Source organism: Pelodiscus sinensis, chromosome Z (genome assembly GCF_052426305.1).
Source record: "Pelodiscus sinensis isolate ZL-2025 chromosome Z, ASM5242630v1, whole genome shotgun sequence".
Classification (NCBI taxonomy): domain Eukaryota; kingdom Metazoa; phylum Chordata; order Testudines; family Trionychidae; genus Pelodiscus; species Pelodiscus sinensis.
In genome coordinates this window covers 27,855,807-27,874,284 of record NC_143085.1, presented here as the reverse complement: position 1 = coordinate 27,874,284, position 18,478 = coordinate 27,855,807, and the positions used below count along the sequence as shown (strand labels likewise).

At 45.3% G+C, this 18,478-nt stretch overlaps 1 protein-coding gene across 27 annotated transcripts in view; it reads right to left on the bottom strand.

Annotated features, from left to right (window-relative positions):
* Positions 1-18,478, bottom strand: part of NCOR2 (nuclear receptor corepressor 2) — a 511,248-nt gene that overhangs the window by 338,590 nt on the left and 154,180 nt on the right. For 25 of the 27 annotated variants that reach the window (XM_075898492.2, XM_075898501.2, XM_075898481.2 and 22 more), the window contains one exon: positions 18,143-18,355. In XM_075898492.2, coding sequence (XP_075754607.2) covers positions 18,143-18,247 — 105 coding nt within the window. In that variant the 5' untranslated portion in view covers positions 18,248-18,355. Of the gene's footprint in view, positions 1-1,833; positions 2,083-5,966; positions 6,359-18,142; positions 18,356-18,478 lie in introns of those variants that run through there. The other 2 variants (XM_075898489.2, XM_075898499.2) reach the window with 2 other exon arrangements.

The following is an 18,478-nucleotide window of genomic DNA, read 5'->3' as shown; positions in this document are numbered from 1 at the left end:
CACACTGCATGGATGCTCTCTCGAAATAAAGCTCTGATTGCTATACACAGAATGACCACCAGAGCATCTGTGCTTTTTTCGATTGGCTCTTTTTGAGCAAAAACACCCAGTTGCCCATCCACACACACATTTTTGCACAAGGGCTCTTGTGCAAAAAGGAGTTATTCCTCATAGAAAGAGGAATACTTATACTGCAAAAACCCCTCTGTTCTTTTGATTTACTATAAATTTACTTGCACAAAAACATGCTTGAGGTGTGGATGCGCCGTGGGTTTTGTGCAAATGCACACAAACCCTGTAGTGTAGACATAGCCTCAGTGTCTCTTTGGAGCAAGCAGAACCTCCTGTGCTTTACTCTATGGAGTGGAAGTCTCAGCTTGACAAAGCCCTGGCCGGGTTGATTTAGTTGGGATTGGTCCTTGTGCAGGGGACTGGACTTGATCACCTCCTGAGGTATCTTCCAGCTCTATGGTTCTATGATTCTATGGTACTTGTGCTTTCCACTGCCATAGTACCTAAGACCCTGACAATCGTTCATGTATGTATCCTAACACCACCTCCACAAGGTAAGGGAGAAACAGGCTAGGAATTATTATCAGCAGAAGCTTTTCCCAGCTAATGTCTCTGTGACTCAGTTCCCCAAGGAAATGTCTCAGTGGGGCCAAAAATTGTTGTATAGACATTTGGGTGCAAGTCGGTGCTTGCGATCTCAAACCGTCCGTCTTCACAGAGTCCCAGAGACCCCAGCCCATGCCCAAACATCTACACAACCATTTTTGAGCCCTAGAGCCCAAGCCTTATGAGCCAGAGTCAGCTGACCCAGGCCAGCACCAGGTTTTTTATCCCTGTGTACCTCAAGGCAGGTATGTGCCCCTGGGAGCACTGAGTCATGCCTTCATGGCAGTGGGAGTTCAAACATGGTTTGTCCATTTGTGATCTGCCAAACCTCTTACATTATGTGAAAATGACATTAATCTCCTCTCCTCCCCATCACTAGCTAAATTTAGGAAGCACACCAAATTTGGGCCTAATGTGCCCCCCCCCCACACACACACACATACACCAGTGACTGCATAACACACACACATGGCTACAGAAACATCTATATGTTCCTTTGTTCAGGCTGGCAATAAGCCATCACAACCCAAAGCCTATCTCTCTCTCTCTCTCTCAACACATAAAATCTTTTGTGTGGTATATTTGCAGAAACATCATAACTAAGTCTAGGTTGACTAGCATGATCTGCCCCTCTAGATGCTTCCAGCCCTCCAGATGCATCCCAGAACACAGCCCACGGTTACTGTCAGAGCATATAGGAAGAAACTGTGCTCCACTGGTTTTGGAAAGAAGCAAGACTGGGGCTGAATTTTGCCCCATACTTCTTATAAGCAGTTGGGTTAGGCACTAGCCCATAGTTCCAAAGATTTATGTGGCTTGTTGGAGATTTCATTTTTTGTTTGTGCACCAGTGAAAACCTCATTTCATGAGACATACTGGATTGGTCGACAAAGGTTTCCCTTGTCGACCGCGGTGCGTCCAGACTGCCCAGCTGTGCTGCCAAACAGCTGATCGGCAGCATGGTGGCCATTTTGATGTAAATGAAGTGGCAATTATTTAAATCGCCGCTTCATTTTCCTATGTCTACTAAACTCATCTACGGAGTCCAGACATACCCTTGGAGTGCTATTTGCTCACTACCAGCGCCATTCAGCAAGCAGAGGCAAGGACCCAAAACACGACCACTCTAAAGTTTCTACATAAATAGTAGCTTTAAAAAGAACCCCACATTTTGCAATCTAAAGATTAATGAGCATTCCCCATCAAGCAACTTACCCCCTTCAAACACTGGTATCAGATCAACAGCCATACGCTGGTCTGGAAATTGTTTAGAGATGTGCTGCATCCAAAGGTTACTATTTAGGTCAAGTTCAGGAACGAACAACTTGACAGCATCCTTTCACCAGGGCAGGAAGAGGGAATTGAAAACATTCCACAGTACAAAAGAGCTCAAAGACTCATTCTAAAAATAAATCACTCAATTGTCTCATTCCATAACTGGGATCATCTTATCACCTATAACTCTTCACTCTAATCAAGGGAGATGCTGACTGCTGTCTGTGGGTGTCTTTTTGCAGTGAATTAGGGGCAGTCTGTGGCCAAGATAAAGGCAGCCCACACTGGAGTTGCTATATAGCTAGACTCTGTAATGATTCACTGTGTTGGGGACCAGAGAAAACATCTGCAATTGATATCCCAGAAACAAAAGAAAGCTCTTGATCAAATAGGTCAGCCCCATTCAGCACTGCCCGCCTTCCGGCCATGTGAATATCCAACAGAGAGAGATTAGAGATGTAAGAAAAATAAAGCAATAACAACTCCTCCTCAGCAATCATGTATGCTGCTTGAGATAAGGTGAGTAATAAAAACTTGGTTGAATTAACACAGTATTATCTCATCTCCACGGCTACCCATGTGCTTCAGACAATATTCTTTTTGTTCCAATAGAGTCTCCTGGCCCATCAATCTCCTAAACTGTCCTGGTTTGGCCTTTTGTTTCAGAAGTTGACCACACTCACTCTGTGTGGCCTGCTCTTGGAAGGCACTGGTTTTTGTTGCCCTCTCCACTCTGAGACAGCATCTGTTACCATCCTGAGCAGTGTATGTACCAGCTGCACAGTAGTGCAGGCTTCTTCCATTTTTTCCCCCTCCCAATGTATTGTTGAATTTCGATGGTGTTCTTCCCAGCCATGCTGAATGTGCCATTCACTGAAAAGAACCAGTGTCCCAGGGAACAGAACTCCTGTGTTTCTGACTTCACGATCATCTGACCAGAGAGCCCCTGTGACTAGTCACAGCGGCTCTGAGACCTGCTGCCAGATTTGAGCAGCCAATGCTCAGGCAGATGGCAGACAGAACCAGAGAGGTCTCTGCAAAACTGAAACAATTTATGACTTCCCTTCCTTGGAACTTCTCCAGCAGAATTTTCTGTCCTGATCTCTGCTGGGTCCTGCATTCCCTTCCCCAGCCCTGAGTCATACCCAACCACAATTAAAACAGAACATTCTGCTGGGGATTTCCAGCAGTTGTCCACGAGAATCAGCCTGTAAAATCCCCCAATGCTTAGCACTCAGCTTTCCGCTATTTCTTATGGTCACCATCACATCCTTAAATCCCATTCCTTAAATACACAGAACCGAAGCTCGTCACCTCTCCTTCATAACCATCTTTAATCTTGGCCCTCCCCAAATCCCTTCTGCAATTTAAACACATTTGCTCTACACTTCTGATTCCCCATTTTACTCCTACTCTTCCTCTTATTACCTCCTCTTCTGAGCTCTCCCCCTATGGCTCCTTTATCTGTGCTGTGGTGACATCATTGGTCTTTATTATTACCACCTATTATTTCCATTTTAGATGTCCCAGCCAAGTTCTCCATTGTGCTGGCAATTTTTTACTGACTTATACACACCATCTACATAGACTGGATAGACAAACAGTGGAGAAAGGAAAGATTACTATCCTAAGGATTCAGCCTGGGAAAGGGGGCGTGGAAATTTACAGGTAACATTTTCCAAAGCACTTGAGGCTAGGTCTACACTACACTCTTTTATTGAAAAGAGCTACATAAATTGTGCTCAAAAATTTGCATAGCTTTTTCCAATTGCTTTTCCAGAACAGGCTTTTCCACCATTTGGCCCCATCTAGACAGGGCCAAATGGCGGAAAGGTCTTCTCTTTTGGCGGAGCCCTTATTCCTCGTTGAACGAGGCATACATGGCTCCCCAAAAGAGCGCGTTTGCTCTTCCGCAAAAAAAGCAGAAGAGCAAATGTGTTCCCTGGATGTGATGGAGTTTTTCTGGGAAACCTCCAGTATCCCAGAAAAACCTGACAGTTTAGGGGTACCCTGAGAAATTCAGATGTTTAAGCCCCATTTTGACGTGGGCACTGAAGAGCCTTAGTCCCGCTGATGTTCAGATCCCAAGAATCCCATCCTCTTTCAGAGAGTTTCCATTCACTCTCTCACTTTCTCTTTTCCCCCAGAACTGGGTCCCAAAGCTTTTTGATGGCTATGCCTTCCAAACACAACACATGAAGCCATTTCTTTCTGTGATGATGCAAGCCTAGCATCTGGAGTACCACACTGATAAAGCCAGTTGTTGGACAGTCTTCACAGCACACTGAAGCTCCTGGTGTACTTATGCCAAAAAGCACAACGCCAGGCTTAGGGATAAGGCACAGTTCTGTCAAACAGAACCCTGGGGCCTGCTGCCACACTGGCTTACTGGCAGGGCAGGGCATTGCAGTCACAAGGGTGAAAGAACAACTCTCGCCTCAGTGAAAATTCCATTAATCATTAAGAAACGGGGATGAAGAGATAAAAAAGAATCCTTTCCAGTCACCACTTACGATGGCTGTAACGAGGCAGAGTTCCAAAAGGTGCATTTGAAGATCTTTGATAATAGGTAATAATTCTTGTATAAATTTATTGCGTTTTTACAATCAACCTGTATGGGGCTGTTAAATGCAAGGGAGCATCCCATAGATTTACCAATCGAATTCAGAAAGCCTTCTGAAGTTAGAATTCATGACTAGATAGCAACAGTAAAAATTTGCAACATCTCCATTTGTTTAAAAAAATGTACCAGTGAAATTATATTGTAGTAATCTGTAGTGTTGGAAGCTGAATCTTTCCTGGCCAGGAGACTGAATCCAGAGCTGGGAATCAGGGATTCTTCAGCCCAAAATAGAAATCAATTAAACAAGCCACCACTGTGCAGTTCAAAGCTCACATAATGCAGCATCAAAAATTTAAAGCCATTTTCACAGAGAGATGATAGAATTTAAGTGGAGTGAGCAGTTGATCAAAGTCACCATTCCGGTTCCAAGGTCTTGTGGTTTTGTTTTTTTTATTTCAAATCAGTCCTCAAACACCAATAAACCATCAGGACCAGGATTATGGAAAGTATTCTGGGATGACAATAGCTTGTGTGGAATTTGAACTGTCTCCAATGCTGCTGTGCAGCTGATACTACGAATCTCTTGGCTTTTGGGGATTCCTGGTATGGGGGAGAAGGCAGCTTTGAGCAGCACAAGGGCAGGTTGGTGTTTGAAGCAAACAAGTATTGTGGTTCTAGAGGTAAAATTATTCACTGCCTCGCCACTAATCAGTAATACCAATAGCAAGAGCACCTTAAATTTATCACATGTGAATTACTTGTCATAAGGACTCTCATCTCAAAGAGATTTTTATATATAGACTATTTCGCCCATCTCTAAACGCCATCTAGAGCAACCCTGCCACATTAGCAATACATTCCCATGCAACAATTTTTCAGGATAGGCCATCCAGGTTAACTACAGGTTGAAGCTCTCTAGTCTGGCACTATCTGGTGCAGCAACATCCATGGTCTGGCATGACTTTAGTTAGCTGGATGTTCATTTATCATAGGTGTGGCCACATTTCCGACAGCCACATAAAGTTGTTTACAGCCAACAGTCCTGGCTCTCATTTTTCTGTGCTGTTATTTGGCTCTAATTTACCCCTAAATGTCTTCTAAGAACCCAGTAAGCAGTGAAAGTGTTGGTAATGCTGCTAACCACTATTGACCTCCTGTGGTTTGGCAAATTCTCTGATTCAGCACCACTCAGGTTCCAAGAGTGCAGGACTAGAGAGGGGTTTATCTAACCTGCTCTTAAGTATCTCCAATGATGAAGATTCCACAACCTCCCTAAGCAATTTATTCCAGTGTGTAACCACCCTGACAGGAAGTTTTTCCTAATGTTCAACCTAAAGCTCACCTTGCTGCAATTTAAGCCCATTGTTCCCTATCCAGTCATCAGATGTTAAGGAGAATAATTTTCTCTTTTCTCCTTGTGACACCCTTTTAGGTACTTCAAAACCACTATCATGTTCCCTCTCAATCTTCTCTTTTCCAAACTAAACACGCCCAATTCTTTCAGTCTTACCTCATAGCTCATGTTTTCTGGACCTTTAATCATTCTTATTGCTCTTCTCTGGACCTTCTCCAATTTCTCCACATCTTTCCTGAAATGTGGTGCCCAGAACTAGACACAATACTCCAACTGAGTCCTAATCAGCGCAGAGTAGAGCAGAAGTATGACTTCTCGTGTCTTGCTCACAACGCTCCTGTTAATGCAACCCAGAATGAGGTTTGCTTTTTTTGCAACAGTGCCACACTGTTGACTCATATTTAGCTTGTGGTCCACTATGACCCCTAGTACTCCTTCTACAGTACTCCTTCTTAGACAGTCACTTCCCATTTTGTATGTGTGAAACTGATTGTTCCTTTAAGTGGAGTAATTTGCAACTGTCCTTATTGAACTTCATCCTATTACCTCAAACCATTTTTCCAGTTTGTCCAGACTATTTTGAATTATGACCCTATCCTCTAAAGCAGTTGCAACCTCTCCCTCCTTGGTATCATCTGCAAACTTAATAATTATACACCCTATGCCATTATCTTAAGACTTGATGAAGATCTTGAAAAGAACCAGTGCCAAAACTGATCCCTGCAGAACCCCATTTGTTATGGCCTTGCAGCATGACTGTGAATCATAACAACTCTCTGAGATCAGTTATCCAATCAGTTATGTGCGCACCTTTATAGTAAGGATGTAAAATTCAATTCAATTGGTTAACTGGTTAAATATGATTGGTTAACTGGTAGGGATGTGAATGACTAGTTGACGATCCAATAAGCAAGTGCTTATTGGATAGTTGGCGCGCTAGTCTACTAGTTGCTTCCCCACCCTTGCTGCCTCTATCAGAAAGAGGGATGAGAAGGGGGTGCTTCAAAGTAGCAGCACCGTGTGAATCCTGGGACCAGACCTTGGGCTCTACATGATGCTGCTGCTTTGAAATGCCACGTGCAGCCCGGGGACAGCTGGGAATCTCAGCTGGTCCGGGCTGCAAGCGGCATTTCACAGTGGCAATGCTTCATGGAGCCCACGGTCAGCTGGGGACTCCTCTGTGGACTCCGGGCTCCGTGCAGTTGAGAGGTCCAACCCCTCCCTTGGAGATGTTGCTACACTTCAAAGGATGAAGTGCCTTTATCAACTAATCGAATAGTCGATGCAAATTGCACCGACTATTCGATTAGTTAATTCATCGAAATTTTACATCCCTATTAACTGGTTAAACATCTGGGTCTGCAGCAGACAGGGGCTGCTTGGGATGGCTGAAGCAGACCATCTGCAGCAGGCCCCAAGGTAAGCATAATCAGTTAAGGGCAACGCTTACCAATTAACCAGATAGCTTTTTACATCCCTACCTTAGAGTAACTCCTAGTTTATTAATAAGAAGTTCATGGGAGACGGTATCAAATGCTTTACTAAAGTCTAGATTTTTTGCTGGGGCCACTTCAGAAATTTTTGAAGTGGCTCTGGGCCACACAGGAAGGGGTGGGGCATCAAGCGGAAGGGGCAGGGCATTGAGCGGAAGACATGGGGCCAAGATATTTCTGTATTCCCCAGACAGTGACTGGTCTGGGAGTGAGGGAGTGCCTTTGTCCTCACCGCACATTCCCCCAACATGCCCATGCCCCTGGCGTGGGAGGAGACTTTCTTCACCCCCCCCCCCTGCCCGTAGGCCAATTAGGACCTGGGGATAGGGGAGCGTGCAAAGTCTCCTCCTGCCTGTCAGAAGCACACAGCAGTATAAAAAGCCGCACACTGCTTGCAGGGCGGGGACAGAGCGGAGAAGGTGAAAACCAACATAAAAAAGTTATCAAGCACCTCTGCCATTTCCACAGTTCTATTATTATTTTCTCCTCTTCATTAAGAAAATGGCCTACCCTATCTTTGGTCTTTATCTTGCTTCTATTTGTAGAATGTTTTCTTGTTATCCTTTATGTCTCTAGATAGACTGAGCTCTTTTTGTGCCTTCTTCTTTCTAAGTTTGTCCCTACATACTTGTCTTATTTGTACTTTGACCTAGTTTCCCATTTTTATAAGCTTCCTTTCTGATTCTTAGATTTTCAAGATCTCCTGGTTAAGCCAAGATGGTTTCTTGCCATATTTCCCATCTTTTCTATATAGTGGGTGTGACGGGGCGGTTCCGCCCCGCACTCAAGCCCAGGGAAACCACCTGGGGCCGGGGGCGGAGAGGGCCCCACCCGCACAGCCCTACTGGGCATGCTCCAAAGGGAGCAAAGGTACAAAAGGCTGCTGGCCTGCTCAGAAGGGGCAGACTGCGACCCGAGCAGGAGCTAGTGACCGCTGGCCAGAGAGGGAGTCGCCAAGGGAGCTGAGCGTGCTGCTGCCGGGCCTCTGCCGGGCTCGGCCCCAACGCCGGAGCCGCCGACCGACCACCCGTGACCCGAGCGCCGGACCGGACTCCGCCAACTCTGCGGCTGCCAGGGGGAGGACCACTACAGCCCGGCGACCGACGCCGACAGGTGGGACCGCGGCCGGCTGCGAGCAGGGGGTAGGAAGCGACCCAGGGCAGGGAGCTGTAGAAGCCCCTGAGGGCTCGGGGCGTTGCGGGGAGGAGCCCCCGCCGAGCCAGTGGTGGGAACCACCCGGAACTACTAGGGCCCTGGGCCGGGGTCCGGTGGAGAGGGAGGGCCCGGACCCCCCTACCCCTGCTGCCCAAGACCCTGGCAAGTGGGGACCGGGGTAACAAACCCTGAACGGTGGACTAGGCCTCTGGGCCTGCAAACTGAGGACTAGGCCAGTGGGCCGTATTTCCCCTAAGAGAGGGGCATCGTACTTTGGACCTAGGCCAGTGGGCCGTATTTCCCCTAAGAGAGGGGCATTGTACTTTGAAACTAGGCCAGTGGGCCGTATTTCCCCTAAGAGGGGGGCATCGTACTTTGGACCTAGGCCAGTGGGCCGTATTTCCCCTAAGAGAGGGGCATCGTACTTTGGACCTAGGCCAGTGGGCTGTATTTCCCCTAAGAGAGGGGCATTGTACTTTGAAACTAGGCCTCTGGGCCTGCAAACTGAGGACTAGGCCAGTGGGCCGTATTTTCCCTAAGAGAGGGGCATTGTATTTTGAAACTAGGCCAGTGGGCCGTATTTCCCCTAAGAGGGGGGCAGTGTACTTTGAGGGCTAGACCCAGACGGGCCGAATTAGGCCACGGATGGGGGTGGCAACCCCAAGACAGGGGCGAGCCCCCCGACAGTGGGTTAATGTGCTCTTGTGCCTTTAATAATGTCCCTTTAAAAAACTACCACCTGTCTTCAGTTGTTTTTCCTTTTAGTCTTGCTTCCCAAGGAACCTTCCCTACCAGCAATCTGAGTTTACTAAAATCTGCCTTCCTGAAATCCATTGTCTCAATTTTTCTGTTCTCCCTTCTATCATTCCTTAGAATCATGAACACCATGATCACTTTCACCCAAGCTGCCTTCCACTTTCAAGTTCTCAAGCAATTCCTCATTTGTTAAAATCAAATCTAGAACAGCTTCCCCACCAATAGCTTTTTCCACCTTCTAAAATAAAAAATTGTCTCCAGTGCAATCCAAGAACTTGTTGGATAATCTGTGCCATGCTATATTAGTTTCATAGTTGAAGTCTCCCATCATTACCAAGTCCCATGCTTTGGCTGATTTTATTAGTGGTTTAGAGAAAGCCTCATTCACTTCTTCTACCTGGGTAGATGATCTGTAATAGATGCCCTACTATGACATCAACCTTGTTTTTTATCCCTTTTAACCTTACCCAGAGACTCTCAACAAATCTGTCTCCTATGTCCATCTGAACCCCAGTCCAATGATATACACTTTAATACTGAAGACATCACCTCCTCCCTTTTTCCCTTGCCTATCCTTCCTGAGTAAGCTGTACCCTTCTATATCAATATTCCACATAGTCTTATCTCACCAAGTCTCTGATACCAACTGTGTCATAGATGTGTTTATTTAATAGCACTTCAAGTTTTTCCTGCTTATTCCCCATATTTCTTGCATTTGTATACAGACAACTAAGATTTTAGTTTGATTTTGCCCCCTACTTCTGCCTACTCTCTTCTTTATCCTAGCTATTGCAGTCCATGCTCCCCCCAATTTCTGACCTATCTCCCAGGTCTCCATGTTCTTCACTTATCTGTGGGCTTTGGTCACCTACCGCGGTCAAACCTAGTTTAAAGTCATAAATGATCATAAGTGGTCAGGACCTCACAGTTCTATGCCTCCCACAGCGAATGATGAAAAACTCAACTAGGGCACTAAGGAACATCCCTGATACATCACCCACTAGAACACTTGAATGAGTCAGAGAAGTCCATACCAGGCTGACCCTGCCTAGCACCTGAGCTCTGATACAGAAATACTCAAAGCCTGGAATAACTTGTCACAGTCCATATTTCTTGGTCATGCTATAGTCAAGTCCAGACTCCAGAGAAAACAAATTAAAAAACTACAACAATGATAATAACTAAAGGAAAGGATTTGGCTAGAGTCTGCCTATTGATTGCCCCAGCACTAAGGGGATACTGCTATCACACAAGCCAGTTATGAAGCAGATTATCTAAAAACAGCCTCCCTTAAGGATTAATGAGAGCAGACAGATTAAGACTGTGCTGATGGATTTGGCAACAACAATGAAGGATCGATACCAAAATACACCATTCTGTTTAGGTTGGTTGAACAGTACTGTTGTATAGCTACCTTGATTAATCCAGATAAAATTAACACTGGAGAGTCACTTTTTTTCTGGTCCATGCTAACAAGCATTTCAATTTGGAAGCTCAAAGCCAATGGAAGAATTGGAAGGACTCACAACTTCCCCAGGTATTTTGATGTCTAGGCAAGTAACAAAAGGCGACATCATCATGATCAAGCACTTTCTTTTACGGCTGGTTCTATACGTACACTGGAACTGAAGCAACAACTTGATTGTATTTGCATCGCTGGCTATTTTGCTGCAAGTGTGGGTATGGACACTTATTTCAGATTTTGAGTGTCCTGTTGTGATGGAATTTAAAATCAGTAAAAAGCATAACTTAAATCAAAATAGGGCACTCGTAATCCAAAATAAGTGTGTCCACACCCAGACTTGCACCAAAACAGCTAGCAGGGAGAATTATAACCAAGTTTGCTGCTTCAGAAGAAGGTGTATATAGATCAACCTGTGGGGTTTTTGATTTATTACATGATTTTGCATTTCAGCAGGGAAGCAGTTGGGTGGAGACTGCAATAACTAATTCCACTTTAGCCTCATTTAACATCTCTGATCCTCTCCAACAATTTAAATCAACGTGCTGGCAGATGTTCACCAATCTCCCCTTTGTTGGGCAGGAGGCTGAGCTCCAGCAGCCTGCTAAACTGGAAGGGCAGAGCTGAATGAGCACCATGCCTAAGGGGGAACTGCTGGGGTAGATTCATAGATGTTAAGGCCAGAAGGGATGATTGTGCTCATCTAGTCAGACCTGCTGTATCACAGGCCTTTGCAACCTCCCCCAGACAGGAAGGTCTCAGAGTCTAAGGAACAGGCACTTGTTGGGAGAGAGTTTTGATTAAGTGAATGGGCTAGTTCACTGGAGATACAGTGCTGTAGCTACAAAACGCTAGCTTCACAAAGGGGGAGCTTCGGCAAGGGATGGAGATGTGATGTGCTCAGCCATGGAGCAGTGGGTCACAGACCACATCCTGAGTTCAACTCAAGTCAACAGGAGTTTTACCTCTAACCCCATAGCGTATTATGTATTATTGTATGGCCGAGGTGCCAAGGAGCAATGGATGAGGACCCAGTGTGCTAAGTGCTATACAAACACAGAGCAAAAAGACTGGCCCTGCCCCAAAGTGCTTACAATCTAAGTGTAAAACAGACAGATGGGTGGTGGGTCAGCATGGCAGGCCGTGTTCTCAGCACACTAGGAGCCTAACCATTACCGAGTTTTGTAGGCACAGCAGGAGAATTCTAAGGAGAAATCCAAGGGTGGACAACAGTATATCTTTGTGGATGTTTGAGGAATTCCTCTCAAGCATAAGGGAGCATGCAAAAGCAGGGGGGGGGCTTATTTGAAAATTTAAGCTCAGTGGTTACAAACACGAGCAACTGAAGGCTGCTCAACAGGGCAGCCTCGAGAGGAGTTATACCTCCAGAGAAAGGATGTGATGCCTTTGCAGGGCAGCTCATAGTGAGCCACCTCCCTGTTCAACAGAGAGGAGATTTCATAGACTCATAGGCTGTGTCTACATTGGCACCCCTTTCCGGAAAAGGGATGCTAATGTAGACTTCAGGATAGCAAAATCCGCGGGGGATTTAAATATCCCCCGCGGTATTTGCATTAACATGGCTGCCGCTTTTTTCCGGCTTGGAGATAAGCCGGAGAAAAGCGCCAGTCTAGACGTGATTCTCCGGAAAATAAGCCCCTTTCCGGAGGATCTCTTATTCCTACTTGAATAAGAGATCCTCCGGAAAGGGGCTTATTTTCCGGAGAATCACATCTAGACTGGCGCTTTTCTCCGGCTTATCTCCAAGCCGGAAAAAAGCGGCAGCCATGTTAATGCAAATACCGCGGGGGATATTTAAATCCCCCGCGGATTTTGCTATTCCAATGTGCTACATTAGCATCCCTTTTCCGGAAGGAATGCCAGTGTAGACGTAGCCATAGACTTTAAGGACAGAAGGGACCAATTTGATCATCTAGTCTGACCCCCTACACAATGCAGGCCACACAATCATACCCACCCACTGCTAGAATAATCCTCTCACCTGTATCTTAGATATTGAAGTCCTTGAAACGATGGTTCAAAGACACCAAGATGCAGAGAATCCTCCCGCTAGTGACTCATGCCCCATGCTACAGAGGAAGGCGAAAAACCTCCAGGGCCTCTGCCAATCTACCCTAAGGAAAATTCCTTCCCGACCCCAAATATGGCGATCAGCTGAACCCTGAGCATGTGGGCAAGACTCACGAGCCAGACACCCAGAAAAAAGTTCTCTATAGCAACTCCTATCTTCCCACCATTGGCCTATTTACCACTGATAGTGAAAGGTCAATTAATTGCCAAGATCATATTACCCCATCAAACCATCCTCTTCATAAACCCATCTAGCTTTATCTTGAAGTCAGATAGGTCTTTTGCCCCCACTACTTCCCTTGGAAGGATGTTCCAGAACTTCACTCCTCTGATGGTTAGAAACCTTCGCCTAATTTCGAGTCTAAACTTCCTAATAGCCAGCTTATATCCATTTGTTCTTGTGTCCACATTGGTATTGAGCTTAAATAATTCCTCTCCCTCCCTGGCATTTATCCCTCTAATATATTTAAAAAGAGAAATATCTCCCCTCAGCCTTCTTTTGGTTAAGGTAAACAAGCCAAGTTCCTTGAGTCTCCTTTCATAAGCCAGGTTTTCCATTCCTTGGATCATCCTAGTGGCCCTTCTTTACACCTGTTCCAGTTTGAATTCATCCTTCCTAAACATGGGAGACCAGAACTGCACACAGTATTCCAAATGAGGTCTCACCAATGCCTTGTATAACGGCACTAACACCTCCTTATCCCTACTGGAAATACCTCGCCTAATACATCCCAAGACCGTATTAGCCTTTTTCACAGCCATGTCACAATGGCAGCTCATAGTCATCCTGCGATCAACTAGGACTCCAAGGTCCTCCTCCTCCTCCGTTACTTCCTGATGTGTCCCCAGCTTATAACTAAAATTCTTATTTTTAATCCCTAAATGTATAACCTTACACTTCTCACTATTAAATTTCATCCTATTACTATTACTCCAATTTACAAGATCATCCAGATCTTCCGGTATGATTTCCCGATCTTTTTCTGAATTGGAAATACCTCCCAACTTTGCGTCATCCACAAACTTTATTAGCACACTCCCACTTTTAGTGCCGAGGTCAGTAATAAAAAGATTAAATAATAATAGTCCCAGAACTGATCTCTGAGGAACTCCGCTAGTAGTTTCGTTTCATTCTTCATGACTCCAGTAATCAACTCTGGTGAGCACTAAATTCCCACTCACCCAGCGCAAAGTTAAAATCTCCATAAAGTAAAACAATGCACAACATGGGAGCAACTTCATATTTCATGCCTCTGCCTGCAACCACAGCCCATGTCTCTCAGAACTCTTAAACCTCTATTGTGCTAGGCATGCACAATCATGCAGGTCCCTCCCTCAGGCCCAGCTCATAGGCATTCCTACAGCAATGAAATATCTGGGCATGAGCAGATGAACAATGACAATTACAGAGGATGCTACAGGAAAAAAGTTATATGAGTGGTGGGGGAGGGAGACCCCTTTACAATGAGGGATAGAGGCAAGGCTATGAAAGGAAATGTACTGGAAGATGGGACTGGGTAACCAAGGATGAACCACTCAAAATTGCCTTCTTCTATTCATTCCCCCTGAACCATCTGGCACCAGTCACGGTAAGAAGACAGGATAGGAAGATAGGTGGATCATTGGTCTGACTCAGCTCAATTATAATATAAGAATGGCCTTCTGTTTACAGAAAATATCTGCGGGTTCATGGAAAATGAGTATCTTTTGTGCTGAGGTTTCCTTTGAGAGACTAGGGACTCATGACACATTAGAATGATAAGCACATAGTTTTCACCCTTCACTAAAGGTCACAGAATGTTCAATAAGCAATCCCTCCATCCACAAGCTGGGCAAGACAGCAATCAACAAGACATCCCCATATTGTGCTGTTCCAGCTAATCATTAATGCGGAAACTGTCCCTTTGGCTTGGCTCACAACAATTCAGTGCACTGAGGAGCAAAGGGAGTAATCCTTCACATAGCTATTTCAGATAAGCCTTGTTGATGAATTTAGCCTTAAAAAAATTAGATGTTTTTGCCTTTCCCATTAAGAACACCTGTATTTCTACAGAGATTGTAGAGAATTTATTTTAAACAAAGCAAAAGTGAACAATACAGGAATGGAATAAACATGCCAGACCAGTGGGATTCACCTTGCTAGCACCCTGTCTCTCTGATAGTGGCCAGTACAGGATACTTCCCAGGAAGGTAAAAAACTTTAAGGCTATGTCTAGACTGCAGAGTTTTTCCGGAATACCTCCAGTATGCTGGAAAAGCTCTGCCGGGTTCAGGGAACACGTCTGCTTTTTTGGAACAGTTTTTTAAAAAGCTGGTGCGTTCTTTCGGCATTCCTCACCGAGAGGAATTTTTTTTGAAATTTGTTCCGAAAGAGGAGTTTTTTCTGAAATTTGGCCCCATGTAGACATAGATGGCATCATTCTTGAAAAATCTCTCATAGGACGTAGCAAACCTGCACCAAACTATCGTTAAAAGCACACGCTTACTAGCCCTGGGTAGGTTTCTTCCTCCGCAGTCTCCTTCCAAACTTGCTCTTACCACATAGACAAAAGTGACCTAAAATTTCTTGATATGTTAAATGATTGCTTCTTGGAGTAGCCGGTTTTGGAACTCACAAGGGGAGAGGCTATTCTTGATTTAGTCCTAAGTGAAGCGCAGGATCTGGTTCAAGAGGTAAATATAATTGGAGTGCTTTGAAATAGTGACAATAATGTAATCAAATGTAACATCCCTGTGGCAGGAAAAACACCTCAGAAGCCCAACACTGTTGCATTTAATTTCAGAAAGGGGAACTACACAAAAATGAGGTAGTTAGTTAAACAGAAATTAAAAGGTACAGTGACAAAAGTAAAATCTCTGCAAGATGCATAGAAACTTCAAAGACACCATAATAGAGGCACGAGTTAAATGCATACCCCAAATTAAAAAAACACAATAAGAGAACCAAAGAAGTGCCACTGTGGAAGCAGAGACAGATAAAAAGATATCTTTTAAAAAGTGGAAGTCAAATCTTAATAAGGAAAATAGAAAGGATCATAAAGTTTGTCAAATTAAGTGTAAAAATATAATAAGAAAAGCCAAAAAGGAGTTTAAAGAACAGCTAGCCAAAAACTCAAAAATTAATAGTAAAATAATTACATCAGAAGCAGGAAGCAGGCTAACAACCAGTGGGGCCCTTGGATCACTGAGATGCTAAAGGAACCCTCAAAGATGATAAAGTCATAGTGGAGAAGCTAAATGAATTCTTTGCTTCAGTCTTCAAGGCTGAGGATAGTGGGGAGATTCCCAAACCTGAACCATTCTTTTTAGGTGACAAATCTGAGGAATTGTCCCAGATTCAGATGTCATTAGAAGAGGTTTTGGAACAAATTGATAAACTTAATAGTAACAAGTCACCAGGACCAGATGGCATTCACCCAAGAGTTCTGAAAAAACTCAAATTGGAAATTGCGGAACTATTAACTGTGGTTTGTAACCCATCCTTTAAATCAGCTTCTGTACTGAATGACTGGAAGACAGCTAATGTGACACCAATATTTAAAAAGGGCTCAGTGCATGGTCAACCTGTGGAATTCCTTGCCAGAGAATGTGGTGAAGGCTAGAACTTTAATAGGGTTAAAAAAAGAGCTAGATAGATTCATGGAGGTTAGGTCCATCAATGGCTATTAGCCAGGTTGGGTAGGAATGGTGTCCCTAGCCTCTGTTTCCCTGGAGGTGGGTGACAGGGGAGGGATCACGTGAGGATTACCGATTGTGATCCCTTCCTCTGGGGCATCTGGTATCGGCCACTGTTGGGAGACAGGATACTGGGCTAGCTAGACCTTTGGTCTGACCAAGTATAGCCGTTCTTATGTTCCATGTTCTTATCCAGGAAGAGTGAGCTGGGATGGGACAGCACAGAGTAATGGGGTCTGGTAACCCTTCCTAGCTTCGAGTCATCAAATAGAAGTGTTTCCTTGTGTGACTTCTGGATAATAAGATTTGGAAAAACAGCATTGTTAGCAAACACTGCTAGGAAAGGGCAACTCATTCACATGCAAATGGCTTCTTCTGAAGATAGCCTAGCAGACTCTCTCTCACTCTCCGGCTACAGCCCCAAAACCCAGGCTGCTTCCCTCTGCATCTGACATGGCTATCCAAGACAACTTCCCAGTCCTCCAGTGTCCCCCATGAGGGCAAGTGACAGTTCTGAGGACTGAGCAGGGGGGACTCAGAGCCAGGGGTCCAGACTTTAAGCCTGGAGTGGTTCACCTTGGGCATGATACTTTTACCATTCCTTGCCTCAGTTTATTCCCCAGTCTAACAGAAGAGAAGATCTTTCACCTACAAGAGAAGAGAAAAACCCGAAGAGTTTTTTGGTGTGTGTGTGTGTGGGCGGGGAATATAAAGAGCACAGATTGCCTCCAAATTCAGCAACACAATATGCAGCATTTTCCCCAAGCCAGAAGCCCAACAATAAAGGTGGGGAACCTCAGGCCCAAGGGCTGGATGCAGCCCTGGCTAGCCTGGATCTGGTCCCCCAAGGCTTGGGGCTTCCCCTCCAGAACTGGGGAGCCCAAACTGGTGATCCAGACCTCCCATACACAAAATCTGTTAACCTTAGCTCCCCAAGGCTCTGGTGTGTGAGAGGAATGTGGAGAATGTCTTTCTCCTTCTCAGATGGGGGCTGCCTCAGTGAAGGTTTGTTGTTTGTTTTCTTTCTCACTTGTGTGCAGCCCCCGACTCATTTTTCTGTGGATCAGCAGCACCCGACCCAAAAAAGGTTTCCCACCCCACCCTACAAAGAGAGGCCACTCAGTTACCTGGCTGAAAAGCAAACAGTTCGTTTGTTTGATGGGAGAGCCTTTGACATGGCAGCCTGCCTATCCCGGAGGAAAGTCACAAGAGCTCTCAACCAAACGCAAGTGCTGAGGGTCAGGATTGCTGGGAAGTTTGCATTCAGGGAAGGATGCCAGCCACCTCATGATTCAGCATGCACTGTAAATGCAGAGCCAAAAAGGGACAGAGGCAGAGCCCTTGAACTCCACACATGTGGTTAACCGCACTTCTCCTCCACTCCCAACGCCCTGCTTGTGTTCCTTTAACCAGTTGCGTTCTCACTGGGAAAAGACAAGACCCACCAAGCTCCTGAGAGTACAGCCATGAAATGGAGCCCTGAGCAGGACTGGCTGAGTAGATTGGAGGGGGAGAAGTTATAGCCATGCTGAGGATAAAGAAGAGCGAGAATAGGTGAGAGAAAAAAAGAAATCCCATTAGCAGAGAAAAAAGTGCCTTTCGAGTCTCTTCGACACCCCACCCAATCCAAATCACTGTGTGCAACAACAAGGTTACACAATCCTATGCCAGTCCTGAGAGACATGAGAGATTTGCCTTACCGCATGTGTCCGGCTGATCTGAACTGGGTAGGACATGGTGTGAGGGGGATAGCGGGGCTCAGTGGCTCGCCAGTTCTGTGTCACGGGCTGAGTAGATCCAGACATGTTGAAGTAGACTGGGAGGTTTGTCTCCTTTGACTCTCTGTCTCAAAAGAACTAGGAAATCCAGAAACTCCTCTTCGTTATAGGCCTGTTGGCCACGTCATCCTACAACTGCAAGGAAACAGGAAAGCAAAAGATTAAAACTTGCTCAAACCACAGTCCAGCTAAACGACAAAGTCAAGCCACAAATGGTTTCTAAAACCTCACTGCCTTCTATTTTCTTAACAGGGCTAT